The sequence below is a fragment of the Podarcis vaucheri genome (genome assembly GCF_965113315.1).
Source record: "Podarcis vaucheri genome assembly, chromosome: 4".
Classification (NCBI taxonomy): domain Eukaryota; kingdom Metazoa; phylum Chordata; class Lepidosauria; order Squamata; family Lacertidae; genus Podarcis; species Podarcis vaucheri.
The window spans coordinates 29,955,514-29,969,705 of NC_138762.1; the positions used below are offsets into that span (position 1 = coordinate 29,955,514).

Sequence of the window (14,192 nt, forward strand, 5' to 3'; positions counted from 1 at the left end):
TCTATGAGGGATAAACTATGATGGGACGCAGGTGGCGCTGTGGGTTAAACCACAGAGCCTAGGACTTGCTGATCAGAAGGTTGGCGGTTCGAATCCCTGTGAAGGGGTGAGCTCCCGTTGTTTGGTCCCAGCTCCTGCCAACCTAGCAGTTCAAAAGCACGTCAAAGTGCAAGTAGATAAATAGGAACCGCTCCGGCGGGAAGGTAAACGGCATTTCCGTGTGCTGCTCTGGTTCGCCAGAAGCGGCTTGGTCATGCTGGCCACATGAACCGGAAGCTGTCTGCGGACAAACGCCGGCTCCCTCGGCCCATAGAGCGAGATGAGCGCCGCAACCCCAGAGTCGGTCACGACTGGACCTAATGGTCAGGGGTCCCTTTACCTTTACCTTACCCTTCACTCTGCATTGCCCAGTTCATACATACACTGTTCCTCATTTTAATGCATTCGGCTCTTCCTTAACTTCTTTGGAACTTTCCTCTGTTTCTCAGTATCTTTGCTGGAATGTAGATATGAGAAGTGGGTACAATTCCTTTTAGCAAGAGCTTGTCACGTCATGTATGTAAGTATCCATGGCATGTTATTAATCACTGACCTTTTGGCGATCACCACAATTCTTATAGGACCAAACCTCCCACAGAAATTCTCTGGCTGTCCGCATGAAAGGACTAATGATAAGTAATCTTTTTCTTCCCAGAAGTACCAGAGATTATATAATGAGACTCTTTCAGAAGACTTCTCTTTGACAAAGAGGGTCTCTTTTTTTCCATTGCTGAGACAATGATTTCACACATTAAAATAACCATTGAAGTTAATCAGAACTAGTAGCCCTTCTAATTCCCCAGCCAACCAAGAGGAAAACAGATCATAATATCCTTGCTTTGCTTCTTGGAAACATGTGGCTGTAATTGACTGTGGTATGTAGGAGGGGATATACACAAAGTTCATGATGATAAATAGCATGTTTTGGGTACACAGAGTTTCCACATCCTTTTTTAAAAAATGGGCTCTACTGTGAAATATTCAGTTTATATGTGGATTGTTTAATTAATACAGTACTGGGTTATCTGAATTGGCAGAAAAAGCTTAGTTATGAAACAGATATCAAAATAATAGTGTTCCTATTAGTTGAAATCAAAGTAAATACATGTAACACAGTCAATTTGTCATGAATGCATTGCACTAAATGTATATATAAACTCTACTGATTATATTTCTTGCAAATTAATGATTTCCTGTACATTAGCTCTATGTAAGATTTTTCTGTTGAGTTATAAAACTATTGTATTTTAAAATTCTGTTGGAAGCTGCCCAGAGTGGCTGGGGAAACCCAGCCAGATGGACGGGGTATAAAAAATATATATTATATATTATATTATATTTATTATATTCATTCCTATTGGAATAGGGTCTCACTAGTTGGAAATGCCAATGGAAATCTATTGGTCTTATAACTCATTTACGAATACTATTATTCTAATTCATTAAATATTCTATTTAGAAGAATGCTATCTCACAATTCATTGACAGTTTTGTCATAGCAGTAGAAATCAACTGTATGTAGTGCCATACCAATCAGAAACTGTTTTAAACACCCCACTGCTGTACTCTAGGAATAGCAAATATCAACAGTGTTAACACCATTTCAAAAGCAACTAACGTGATCAGGATAAGCACAGGACGTTCCTTTGCCGAAGCAAGAGTATATAGGAAGCTGGAACACAAAAAAAGAGTCTGTTCCACAAAGATAGTCACATTCCTGATATAGGTGGTTTAAAAACCTGGTCTGGGTGGAATTCAGAAGATCTCTTGTAACCTAATCACACTCATACCAAATAGAGCCCTACTGACTTCCTAGCGCACTGATGTCACAGCAATTCATAATACATGTTTTGTTCCAGTGCTTCACTGCTTTCAATGCCAGTTTTTGTCTTTATCAGAAACCAGCCTAATAAAATTTGGGAGCGTCTGATTATAGATAAAATCACATTCCAATCAATTAAAAGTAGCATCCAATCCACAGTATGAGGATTTATTGAGGAAATAGCTTCTGATCTTAACTGTAGCTGATGCCCAAGATGGGTTCTCAAAGCCTAGCTAGACTTTTTCGATCCTTATTTATTGGTGCTTTCTAAATTTGATTGCGTTTACCTGAAATCATAGAATTGTATGATCTAGTCCAACCGCCAGCAATGCAGGAATCTCAGCTAAAGCATGACAGATGACTATTCAACCTCTGCTTAAAAACCTCCAAGGATGGAGAGTCCACAACCCCCCGAAGAGAGACAGTTCCACTGTTGAACAGCTCTTATTGTCAAAAGGTTTTTCCTGATGTTGTTGGAATCTCCTTTCTTGTAACTTGAAGCCATTGGTTTGAGTCTAACCCTCCAGAGCAGGAGAAAACAAGCTTGCTTCATCTTCCATTTGAGAGCTTTTGAGATATTTGGAAATGGCTATCAGATCTCCTCCCAGTCTCCTCTTTCCCCTCTTGTCTATGCAGCACTCTGCTGATAAAATTATTAACATCTCTTGGTTTCTGAACATGGAAGACCCCTCCAAAGCACCGTAGGGTAAGACACACATGCCAATGGCCTTTGGAGAGAGACACTTTGTATAGGTGTTTATATGCTTAAAGTCTCTGAGCCAAGATAGGCAAGCTGCAGTGCTTTTAGAGGAGAGCATAAATATAGTGGGCAGAATGGAAACCTGATGAAATGGATAACCAGTGGGACACAGTTATCTTCGAATACAAACTTTAAGGAAGGACAGGAAATCTATGCTTCCAGGTGCCATAAGAAACCTGCAGAGATAGTGCAGAATAGTGCGCAACACGGAAATGATCTCTTTCAGCTTTTGCCTTCTGGAAGAAGGTTGTTGTTGTTTAGTCGTTTAGTCATCTCCGACTCTACGTGACCCCGTGGACCAGAGCACGCCAGGCACTCCTGTCTTCCACTGCCTCCCACAGTTTGGTCAAACTCATGCTGGTAGCTTCAAGAAGACTGTCCAACCATCTCGTCCTCTGTCGTCCCCTTCTCCTTGTGCCCTCAATCTTTCCCAACATCAGGGTCTTTTCCAGGGAGTCTTCTCTTCTCAAAGTCCTTCCAGTGAGCACTCAGGGCTGATTTCCTTAAGAATGGATAGGTTTGATGTTCTTGCAGTCCATGGGACTCTCAAGAGTCTCCTCCAGCACCATAATTCAAAAGCATCAATTCTTCAGCGATCAGCCTTCTTTATGGTCCAGGGTACAGGGTTATAAAGACTAGGACTAGCTGTCTGAGAAACAGTTTCTATTCAAATGTGATTTTGGTTTTAAACGCAGTGTAAGGTAGTCTCTATGGGAGTATATTGTATTTAATTATGGGATATCAGAGTTTTTAGGGGGCTAACCAGGCTGGGATAGCTGGGATAGCAGGCTTGTTGGTTTCTGAATGTCTGATGTAGATTTTCAATTTCATTGTTCTGTATGGGACAATGAGAACAAAGATTTGTATCGTATCGTAGGAAGCATTTCCTGGAGGTACAGTACTGTTGCTCTGTACATTGAAGAGATTACGAGTCCAGCAAACTAGACATTCCAAAAGATTCATCCAGGCCCCAAGAGTAATTTAGTACTGGGGATATACTCTCATCCACCTGAGCAAACTGCACAGGATGATCTTGAGCCAGAGAATGAAATCAAGGAAACATCCAAAGGAGGAAGTGTTATAGTAGCAAGTGAGTTCAATAACTCTCAAACAAATATGAGATACAAGCATGTTCCAGTCACGGTGACAAAGAGATACCTTTTCTAGATGTCCTAAATGACTATGCTCTAGAAAGGTTGGTCGTGAAACGGACCAGGGCGGCAGTAACCCTGGACTTAATATTAAGTGAAGTCCAAGACCTGATGTGAGGTGTAAATGTTGTGGAGACACTTCATCGAAAGATCTCAGGGCAGTTCACAAGATAAAAATACAAGGAAAAGTTAAAACAAAAAAGGATGAAACAATAAACCCCTCTCCCACAAACACATTTAAAAGGAGGCCTGGTTAAAGAGAAACGTTTTTGCTCAGTGCCTAAAGATATGTAATGTAGACACCAGCTGCACCTCCCTGGGGAGAACATTCCACAGACAGGGAGCCACTGCAGAAAAGGCCCGTTCTTTTGTTGCCACCCTCCAGATCTCACATGGATAAATGCAAAGAAGGGCCTCAGATGATGAACACACAGTCTGGGATGGTTTATATGAAAAGAGGTGGTCCTTGGGCCGTTGTGGTCCTGAGCTGTGAACAGATAGCATCCACCCACCCAAAATTGATAGGTCTTGATTGCCACTCTTCATCACTTCAGGTGTTCTCTTTGAAGTTTAGATAATGGTTTATTTGCTTGAGTCAACTACCCTACTCCAGATTCATCTACCCTATTCCACTAGCAGAAGCCAGTGCAAGGACTCTCACTAGCACAATGGGGTATTCCTCCCCACCTCTCACAGATTCATTCTGGAGGGTTGAGAGAACTCCTAGAACATGGGGAGGAGAGGGGAGATGGTTCTCTTGGGCAAGCGAGACATGGCTGTGCTGATGGAATGATCTCCCTAGCGCTATGCTGAATTCCACTCATTCTTTTTATAGTAAAAAATATATTGGAAAATATTCAAAAGCAAGAGAGAGGAAAGCCAGACAGAAAGAAGACACTTCTTTAAGTCATCTTAAGAGTAGGTTAGTATGGGATTGCATTGCCAAATTCAAGCCTGCAATGAAAAGCTGCTGATTTGACTGTCACTCAAGGATTTGGTGAGAATAACAGATCAAGCTTTTTTAAAAAATAAATAATTAAGTGTTGGGCAACTGTTCAACATACAAGTATGAAGGATGAGCAGCTGATAGCATTCCAGAAGACAATAATATATTTAGACCATGCTTTTTTATTAAGAAATGTTAGAATGAAGTAGAGGATACAAGGCTTTGGGCTGCATTTGTAGAGGCCATGACTAAAGCACACAAATTAAGATGGACATAAAATACAAAGGCAAAAAGCTGAAAAGTCACTTAGGTATGACAGAATATATTTTGCAATCTTTTTTCCCATCTTGCATGCACAATTTTGCTACCTTGTCAAATTAATCATTTCAGGCTTCAATCCTATACACATTTAGCTGGGAATAAGTCACGCTGAATGCCTTTAGACTTACTTCTGAATGGACATATATAGGATTGCATGGTTAACGAGATAAGCATCAGCTGTCCTACAAGATCACCAGCCTACTGGTAGAAATAGAAGTTTAAATTATAGTGTTTCATTATTATTTATTAGGTTTTTTTATCCCACTCTGTTCCCAAGGAGCCCCAGGCAGTAAACAAAACAGCAGAAGGTTTTATAAGTTTAGGACTTCAGTACTTCAACCCCCTTAGCCAAAAACCCTTACTTAATCATTATTAATCTAGAATTTATTCAAGGACTTGCCTGCAGCCGAATAGTAGTTAGTCAAGAAAATTTGCTTCACAGGAAATGGCAGCTGGCATGCACTTTAATTTTGTTGTTGTTGCATTATATACCAAAAGAGATATGGCTGTTCTGATTAAGAATAAGTAACGGGAAACTGTCAAGCGCAATGAAGACTGTAAATTGTTCCCTATGTTTACTGGTGGCTCCCACAGGCTCCCACTATGTCAGCATACTACAGACGGCTGCTACCATCATGCAGCTGAAGTAGGAGGCTCTTGGAGAGCAAACAAACCTTTCACTTTTCCTTCAGGGGTTTCTTAGTTCCTGACTAGCTTCAAACTGGCTCAACAGTGCAACTACCTGGGAGTCTCAACTTCCATTGGCTGCCACTACACACAATAGTGGCAGACGTCTTGTTTAAACTCAGTTGTCTGTCCCAATCACATATGAAGTGAGGAGTACCTAGTGTCTAAAACAAGATTTTTCACCATTTGTTTACAAAAGTTAGTGAGGTTTTCCTCCTTCTTGAAAGGGGTTTTAAACTGACATTCTTATGAGAAATCATAAAATTTTCTCCTGAATGATATGTGTCCACATCATGTGTCAGTTTGTAGATAATTTTTTGGTTATTATACAGTAGATCAGGCACAAGGTTGTTGCTACATGTAATAAGAGCTGACTTGGCATTTTAACTTTACAGAGTTGAGGTTATTTGAACTTGGAACATGACCACAAGCTGCCATGCAAAGTCCAACAATTACAGATGTATAGCCACAGATATACGGTAACTACTGAGGACAATGCAGAAGATAATTACATTTAGCCTAAAATGATATGTGTAAATCTCCTGACAAAACTACTCATTCTGTGAAAAGTATAAAATGCCTCCTGAGATCAAGGACTTTTCCAAATCTCTCATACTGATGCTTTCTAAGATGGGTGAAAAACCTTGTGGTCCTCCAGATGTGGCTGAACTACAACTTCCATCATCCCTGGCCATTGGCCATGCTGTCTGGTGGTGATGGGAGAGTTGAAGTTCAGCAACCTCTGGAGGGCCACAGGTTCCCCACTGCCATTTTGTAATCAAGAAAACATCTGACCACCCCTCTGATTTATAGAGTTTACAATTCTTATATTGTTAGTGTGCCGTGATCGGTACTCACACATGGCCATGCCTCATGAAACAGATGAATGTTGCCTTTACCTCCCAAGCGACAGTATCTGAGTAGACAGTGGCATGCATAGCAGCATGTCATCCACCCACCCAAATGGTTTCCTGTTTCAAAAGAGGTTGTTGCAGTATGAGATGTGCCCACATGAAAGCAGCATCCATGCCAAAAAGGTAAGTGTATAGAGATTTGTTTTCTTGGCAGCTCTTACTCATCTTTTTCCTAGGGACAAGAAAGACAAAAGGAGGAGGCATGGGCTATGTACATACACAAAACAGGACTATGGGCAACTGAACCATTAAAACTAAAAACCCATCAGCTCAAATGGCAGAGAATACAACTCACCCATCCCTGTTTGGCTCTGATTCTGTGTGTACACATGGTAGATAAATAATGTGTTTTATTGATACTGCCTCCTGGCGCAATGATGCCACACACAAAACAGGACAGGAAGAAGTACATTTCATGTACTCACAAAGAATGCTCACTTTAGAAAACCTTTACTTTTGATACATAAACAGAGAAGAAAGTGAAATTCTAGCTCCATCCTTCTATAGACCATTAGGGTCTCTAAGAGGGGGGGAAACCTGTGGCCCTCCATGTATTGCTGGACCACAACTCCCATTATCCAAGATCATTGGCTATGCTGGGTAGAACTGGAATCCAACAATATCTGTAGACGAGCCCTCTATCCCTACTCTATCTCTACTCTGGTCATCATGGAAAGGGCACACTTTGGCTGGGGTTTCACACTCCCCCGAAAGAGATTGTAAAGACAATATGTGGGCCCCAAGACTCAGGAAGCACTTTGATATCTTACCCCACACCTGACCACTGCTTTCCCTTGTTCCTGAATGTTTACATCACAGAAGATCACTCATGTACTAGAGCTACTTGCGCATTCCTCAACATGAAGTGGGAATCTCTGAGGCAGGGCAGCAGTGGCGGCAGCGAAACAGAAGGCGTTTATATCCTCCCTGTGTGCTTCACATGCTTTTGGTTGAGCGCAGAAAGTGCCGCACAAGCTTGCCAAAAGTTCCAGGTAGGAACACAGCGAGCTGAGAGCATCTTGGCACTTCTGCCAGCCAAACATTGCAAGCAACTAAACACGGCAGGGAGGGGGGCAAACATTCCTTGCTCCTCTGTGGTCACAGGAGGTGCTTTTCAGGAGCAGCTCCTTTCCCTACTGCCTGGTTTGCTAATCTGAAATGAAATGGGAGATCAATAATTGAGAAGATGGTAAAGATAGAAGCTCACAACACTGGAGAAGGCAGGAAAAGCACTTCAGCTGCAGGCTGGGGTGAGGGGTAGGGACCGCTAGAGAGCTGCCCTGGGGATGCACGATTGTGAACCAAAGCAACGTATTTAAAAATAGCTTAGGAAAACACACTGGAAAGGGCCAGCTGCACGTTTCACAGATACTGTATATAAAGAAGCTCTCTTGTAGGAATTTACACCTAGCTACTGTGGCCACACAGAGATTGCTCCTGAAGAAACACATTCCACAATGTGCTACAGCGACCATGTGTGAGCATGCATGTGCAACCACAGCACATCTTATACTCGGTATACAGACATTCTGGTCAGGGTATACAGCTGAACACCCTGGGCAGAGTGAAGGTCAAGAAACCTTCTAACTAAATGTAGCATAGAGATGAAGGCTGGGGTGTGGATGGAGAGACTTAGCAAGAGTCTTTCAGTATAGTCAGAGTGCCCTGCAAGGAGAGAAGTGGTTGCATGGCCTCAGGGGAATGGAGGGGCTGGGATGGAGTGGATCACATTGAGCCTTGACCTCAAAGGGAAAAGGGAAGCTGTAGGGAAAGTTGGAAGTTCCTGTTGTACACCTTTCACGCAACCATATATATGGAGAAAGACAAATGAATTCTGCTTTAGACACATAAGTAGATAAAGTCATAGACCGCGATGTCTCGCTTATCAGGAAGTTAAGTTAATCCACTTCAGTGCGCACACCAATTGGAAGGGCAGCCAGGATGAAATTCTCAAGTACAATTAGGCTGCGTACACATTATACAGCTAGGTCATTCTTATTCTCAATTCAGATCGAAAGTGGTTTGCTGGGGGGAAACACATCAAAATGCAGGATTTCCTAAGAACAGAATAGATGTGGATTGATGCTAATGCCATACAGACACTGCTTCCCCAACCAGCAGTGGGAACAGGCTGGAGCCCCACCACCTTACTAGAGAGGGATAAAAGTCCAATTGGACTCAGTGGGAGAGTGCATCTAACTAAGCCTGCTTAGGGATTGTTCTGCATGGGATGCAGAAATAGTTGTGTGGTGCATCCAAACCCTAGCACATGCTTCAGAGCAATGCAGGCAAGAATAGCCCACAACTGCACCAAACTGTATCCAGAATCAGAAAATTGGTCCATCCCACTCTGTGCTCCCATTGAAACCTATTTTTAAAACACTGAGATTCTGGCACAGAGCACCAATCCATTTTATTGCACAGAGCTCCGATGTGCAGCGTGCAGCCCTCTTGAAGGACAAGGTCCCTGTGGCACATTACAAAGTCACGCACAGCGCACAGATCTCAAGGCACAGCACGATGTTCAGGGAGGAACCGGTCCAAGAATCAGAAACCAACAAATCCCCCCCCCCCCGCACAGATAATAATAGTAACTTAAAACATTGACAATCTGTTCTTCTATAATGGTACACGCACATACCCACCCCCAAAAGAAGCTGCTCTTCCGTCCCAGCCTTGACAATGCCTCAGTACTGGTCCTAACTAAACTCTTACATCAATACTGCACCAACAGAGTTTTGATGTACAAACCCAAGTCCCCAGAGAGATCCGAGAGTGTGAGTCCAATGAAAAGCCTCCTCTTTTTTATTTTTTGGCAACGTTTCTTCTGCTTTCTATCTGCAGAACCTTCATTGGAAAAGTGTCTCTTCTGAATTGTTCTCCTGCAGATAGAAGGCAGAAAGGAGTCTGGCCAAGGCGAGCTTATCATTCGGAGCGCAGAGGCGGGAAATGCAAAACCAAAAAACCAAAAAAAAAGCACCCGAACGGTGTTCAAAGAGAGAGAGGCAGAGCAAAACTTGGCGCGCGCGCTCGGAAGTCGAGCAAGTGTGGAGTTGTTGCCGCCGCCGCCGCCTGGCATCGTGGCAAGCGCAGAGCAGGCGGGCTGTCTGAGGGGGTCCTACGAGCGCATTGCACCTTTCCCCCCTTGAGGTGCCAGGGCTTGCAAGGGCGGACGCGAGCCGGACTGACCTGCCAGGCGCCTCTCGCGGACGTTCTTCCAGAGTAAATCCCAGGCTTTGGCCGTCGAGTCCCGGAGCTGCTCGCTGAAGGACCTCCGCAGCTGGGGCTTGGCCGCCGGCCGCTTGCAGCTCATCCTAGCGGCATCCGCGGGGCATAACGCCGCCTCCGCCGGCCCCGGGGGCTCCGCGCGCGCGCCCAAACCGCGTCCCGGAGACGCTCAGCCCCATGCGGAGCCGAGGCATGAGCAAAGCCCCGCGGGGGCCCAGCCGCCGCCGCCGCCGCTGCCGCCTTCCCTGTGGGGCTTCTCCCGGGCCTGGTCGCTGCTGCTGCTGCTGCTGCTGCTTCCTGCCGCCGCCGGCGTCCAGGCTGCCCGGAGCGCACGAGTCCCGCTGGCGCGCCGTGCGAGCGGTTGTGCGGAGGCGCTGGGCTCCTGGGCTGCTTCCCCCCTGCGCTTCGCCTTCTCCTCCCTCCGCCCCCGGAGGGGTGAGCTGAACTCTCCGCTCGCCGCCTTGCAGCTCGCCTCGCAGAAACCGCCCCCGGAAGGGTCATCGCCGCCGCCGCCGCCGCCGTCCCGGCCATTAGGCAGCGCCCCTCGCCCACAGGCGCGCCCCCCGACGCCCGCCCGCGCCCCTTGCGCAGGTGAGGAATGCGTGCCCGCCGGGGGAAACGCGCCCCGTTCAGTTCAATGGAGCGTCTTCCCCGGGAAGGCTACGTGAGTAGGGTTGCACCCCAAAGCAGCAGCAAAGCCCAGCTGCAAGCTGCAGGCGACAAGCGCGCCAATGCTCAAGGCCAATTTTTGGCACATTTGGAGGCAAGGGCAGAACGGGATACCTGTGAGCTGGCACTGGCCGCCCCACTGATGCGAACCGGCGGAATTCAGAGGAAGAGGCAGGCCCAGAAGCTGCAAGGAGCAGGAACATCCACTTCATGCATTTAAAGCACGGGACTTCCGCCAAAAATCCTGGGAACTGTAGTTTGTGGGTGCTGGGAACTGTAGCTCTGTGCTAGCCCAGGTTGCTTTGGAGGAAATCTATTTGCTAATCTACGTCAAAGTGTGTTCACTTTTTTAAAAAAGGCATAAGGGGTGGCCCTACCGTACAGTAGTAGTAGCCAATGCGGTGCTCCAGGGCTTTTGCTGAACTACAACTCCCATCATCCGTTACCATTGACCATTCTGGCTGAAGCTGATGGGAACTGAAGTCCTACAACATCGGGAGGGCACTGTGTTGGCTACTCAACATAATGATGCATGTGTAGAGAAAGTGGATAGGGAGGTTTTTCTCCTTCTCTCATAATACTGCAACCTGGGACTATCCAATGAAGCTGTATGATCAGGGCAGGCAAACCGAGGTACCAGCTGGAGATTTGAGAAATGCTGTTGCACTCATGTGCTCTAAAAAGTTCATTTGGTAATTCTAACAATGGAGAAGAGGCTGTGTTGTTAGAGGATGTATCCCTTTTAGCGCATGCATATGAGCAGCACAGACAGGGGAAGAAAAACTCAATGCTCAGAATAATAAGGTTTTGATCAAGTTTATATCCCACTCTTCAAAAAGATTTTTCCTAGAAAGAGGATTTCTCCCATGTTTCATTAAAAAAAAAATTGTTGTGTTTTCCATCTGCTGGGCCAATTCGGAAGTTTTTTGTTGATTGAGAGAAGGTGAATTTGAGATAAGGTGAACTTCATCAAAGAGTTTCACTTCAAAGGAGCCTTAACTACAAACACGATTGATGTACCATCAATAAGTGAGAACGGAGGTTATCAGCAACATGTGGAAGAGGCAAGGCCAAATTTAACAGAGGTCGTTTTCACGTCATCCTATCTCTCTCTAGATACACCTGCCCTGTCCCACCCAATGTATACACTTATACCCATTGTTCAGGAACCTGTGACCTTCCTGATGTGAGAATATAGCTCCCACCAGCCCTGACCATTGGATGTGCTAGCTGTGACTGATGGGAGTCCAACATCTGGACTCAGCTCCCTATCACTCGCAGGCAACGACCTATATGTGCCCAATCAGTGGCTGCCTCACTGCACTTGAGAGCAGCAGGTTAGCTTAGGGGATGCAGGGCAGACTGTGTGGCACAAATGTCACCTCCAGTATATTGCCACTGCTCCCATTCCCCACATCTGCCTAAGGTGGCTGCATCACTGTGCTACTTAGTAAGGCTGATCCCAGAGATACTGTCCACTGATTTATGGGCCTGGACAAAATAATGTCACAAGCTGCAGCAAACACAGCCCAGAGGTGGTCGGTTGTCCATTCCCACTCTGCTGGATTAATGCACTTTCTCAAACATCTGTCCAATATTAAACACAGACTCCGGGGCGAAAGGGAAAACTTGTCTGCGGCAGCTGATAGATGCTGCTTTATTAATGACAAAAATCCTTTTCACATTATTCTCTGGCCCAAGTGAACAGGATCTCCTGGTGAGAGGCATTTTTATGCAACCACCCTTTGAACTGTTTGGTGGTATGAGCTTTAATTTGTGGGATGTGCAGTGGAAGCACTGGATGTGGTGGAAAGGGGGACGCCTCCAACTTTCCCTGGAAGTGATTGGGCGGTTCAGTGGGTTGGTTTTGTTCGCTGCTAATGAAATACACCCAGGAATGAAAACGACATTCCTCATGCCACCCCTCCTCCTGTTCTGCCGGAACAGAGGCATAAAAGGTTTCATGTTATTCTAATTATGTATGGTTTTTAGTGCCTACATTGCAACAGTAATTAATTACTAGTTTAATTGATATCAGATGATATTCCTGCCTCAATTAAGAAATGCATTCATTTTCCATGTTGTTGTTTCTCCTAGATTTTATTTCCATTCGGATCAAGAAGGAAACTGCTATTCAGCCTGATGGCAAATACCTTCAGAAGTGTGGCAGGTATTTTATTTTGACAATGAAGCAGCTTCTTTTTTCATTATTGCTTTTATTTGTAACACCAATGAGTACACCTGCAGGGTCCCAGCCTTCCTGTCACTGAATAGCCAATAGAAGGCTTTGAAACCTAATTGCTACAGGAAGGTGATTTTCAGGGGGCAGGTTGCAGCTGGGGAGAGAATGGTTAACCCTTGCCTCTCCCTCCCCATTCCACCAAAAATGCCCACATGCTGTAATTCAAAGAATGAGGATTCACAGCAGAGGGTGGGCAGTTGGGAAGTGAAGGGGCAACACTTACATCATCAGATGCAACCCCCCTCCCTTCCTTGAAATCACCTGCCTCCTTCTACAATTAGGTTTGGGGGAAAACCTATGGATTCCAATAGAAGACTCCCTGTAGTTGCGATGTGTGCGGTTGCAATGTGGTGTGTGTGTGTGTGTGTGTGTGGTGTGCCCACAACAGTTTTCAAACGCGCCAGGAGCCGAAGAAAGGTGGTGGCCACTGCAATATTTATTGCATTTAACATTAGCGTTAAAAATGCCGATTCCCTAATAGAGCAAGGAATCTTGAATTATGACCTGGGCATGCTGTGGGATTCTCTGCATAGGGAGACAGGTGTGCTGCTCAGAGTTCAAGCAATTTAAGAGATTTTCTCCTGGGGCTGGTTTAGGTGAGCTGGCTGCAATGTCCTTTTCAGTTACAAAAAGGTTGGTTTTGACCATGCAGTCAAATTAGGAAGAGGTGTGTTAGAAACAGGTTGTATGGTAAATGTTACAGTGCAATAGAAAGGCAGAGAAAAATGGGGATATTTTTAGGGCCTTCTCTTACAACCATGTAGAAGGAATACACTTGTTTTCGGGTAAGCATGGTGGTTAAAGCACCATACTATACATTGGTGCTTGATGCTGAAAAAATAACAAGCAACAAACCTAAATATTAGCCAGGCAGTCTCACTAGACACCACATCATACACCAGAGGTAAAAAGGACTGTATTATTATTATTTTTACTGCCAGGCCAATGTGATCTATATTTTGGTGACCCCTTATGTTGATAACAGATACAGAACTATAAAAAGAACATACCCTGTCATGTTAAAAAGTAGCGCTGGGTTAAAGTATTTGTCCTAGGCAACTCTAATAAGCTTTGTGGCCAGGCAAAAATGACAATTGCATTAATATTTTTAGGGGGAGGGATTTCCATTTTTTTTAAAAAAAAACAACTTTGGTCTTAGACAACTGTCTAAGGAGCACATTACTGTGTTGTCTTATATTGTTATGAACTGTAACAACTTTACACACAGAGAGGTTGTTTGGTCTGGCACCATAGTGGCTTCCAGCCTAATTCTAATGATCACGAAATATAAGTCACCTACTAGTAAGCAGCATGATTACAAAAGTAAATAGTCAACTCAGTAGAACGTCAATCCATGTATAGTCTTAATAAAATAAAATTATTTGTAGCACGAAGTACTACGGCGCAAGAACT

General features: G+C 44.8%; 1 protein-coding gene across 3 annotated transcripts in view; it reads right to left on the bottom strand.

Moving 5' to 3' along the window:
• STARD13 (StAR related lipid transfer domain containing 13) overlaps nt 1-14,192 on the bottom strand; it is a 229,968-nt gene that overhangs the window by 122,679 nt on the left and 93,097 nt on the right. Inside the window, exon 1 of one of the 3 annotated variants that reach the window (XM_082221546.1) lies at nt 9,830-9,968. The exons of the other annotated variants lie outside the window; for them this stretch is intronic. Within the exon in view, the coding sequence (XP_082077672.1) occupies nt 9,830-9,953 (124 nt within the window). The 5' untranslated portion in view covers nt 9,954-9,968. Of the gene's footprint in view, nt 1-9,829; nt 9,969-14,192 lie in introns of those variants that run through there. 3 annotated transcript variants of the gene reach the window in all.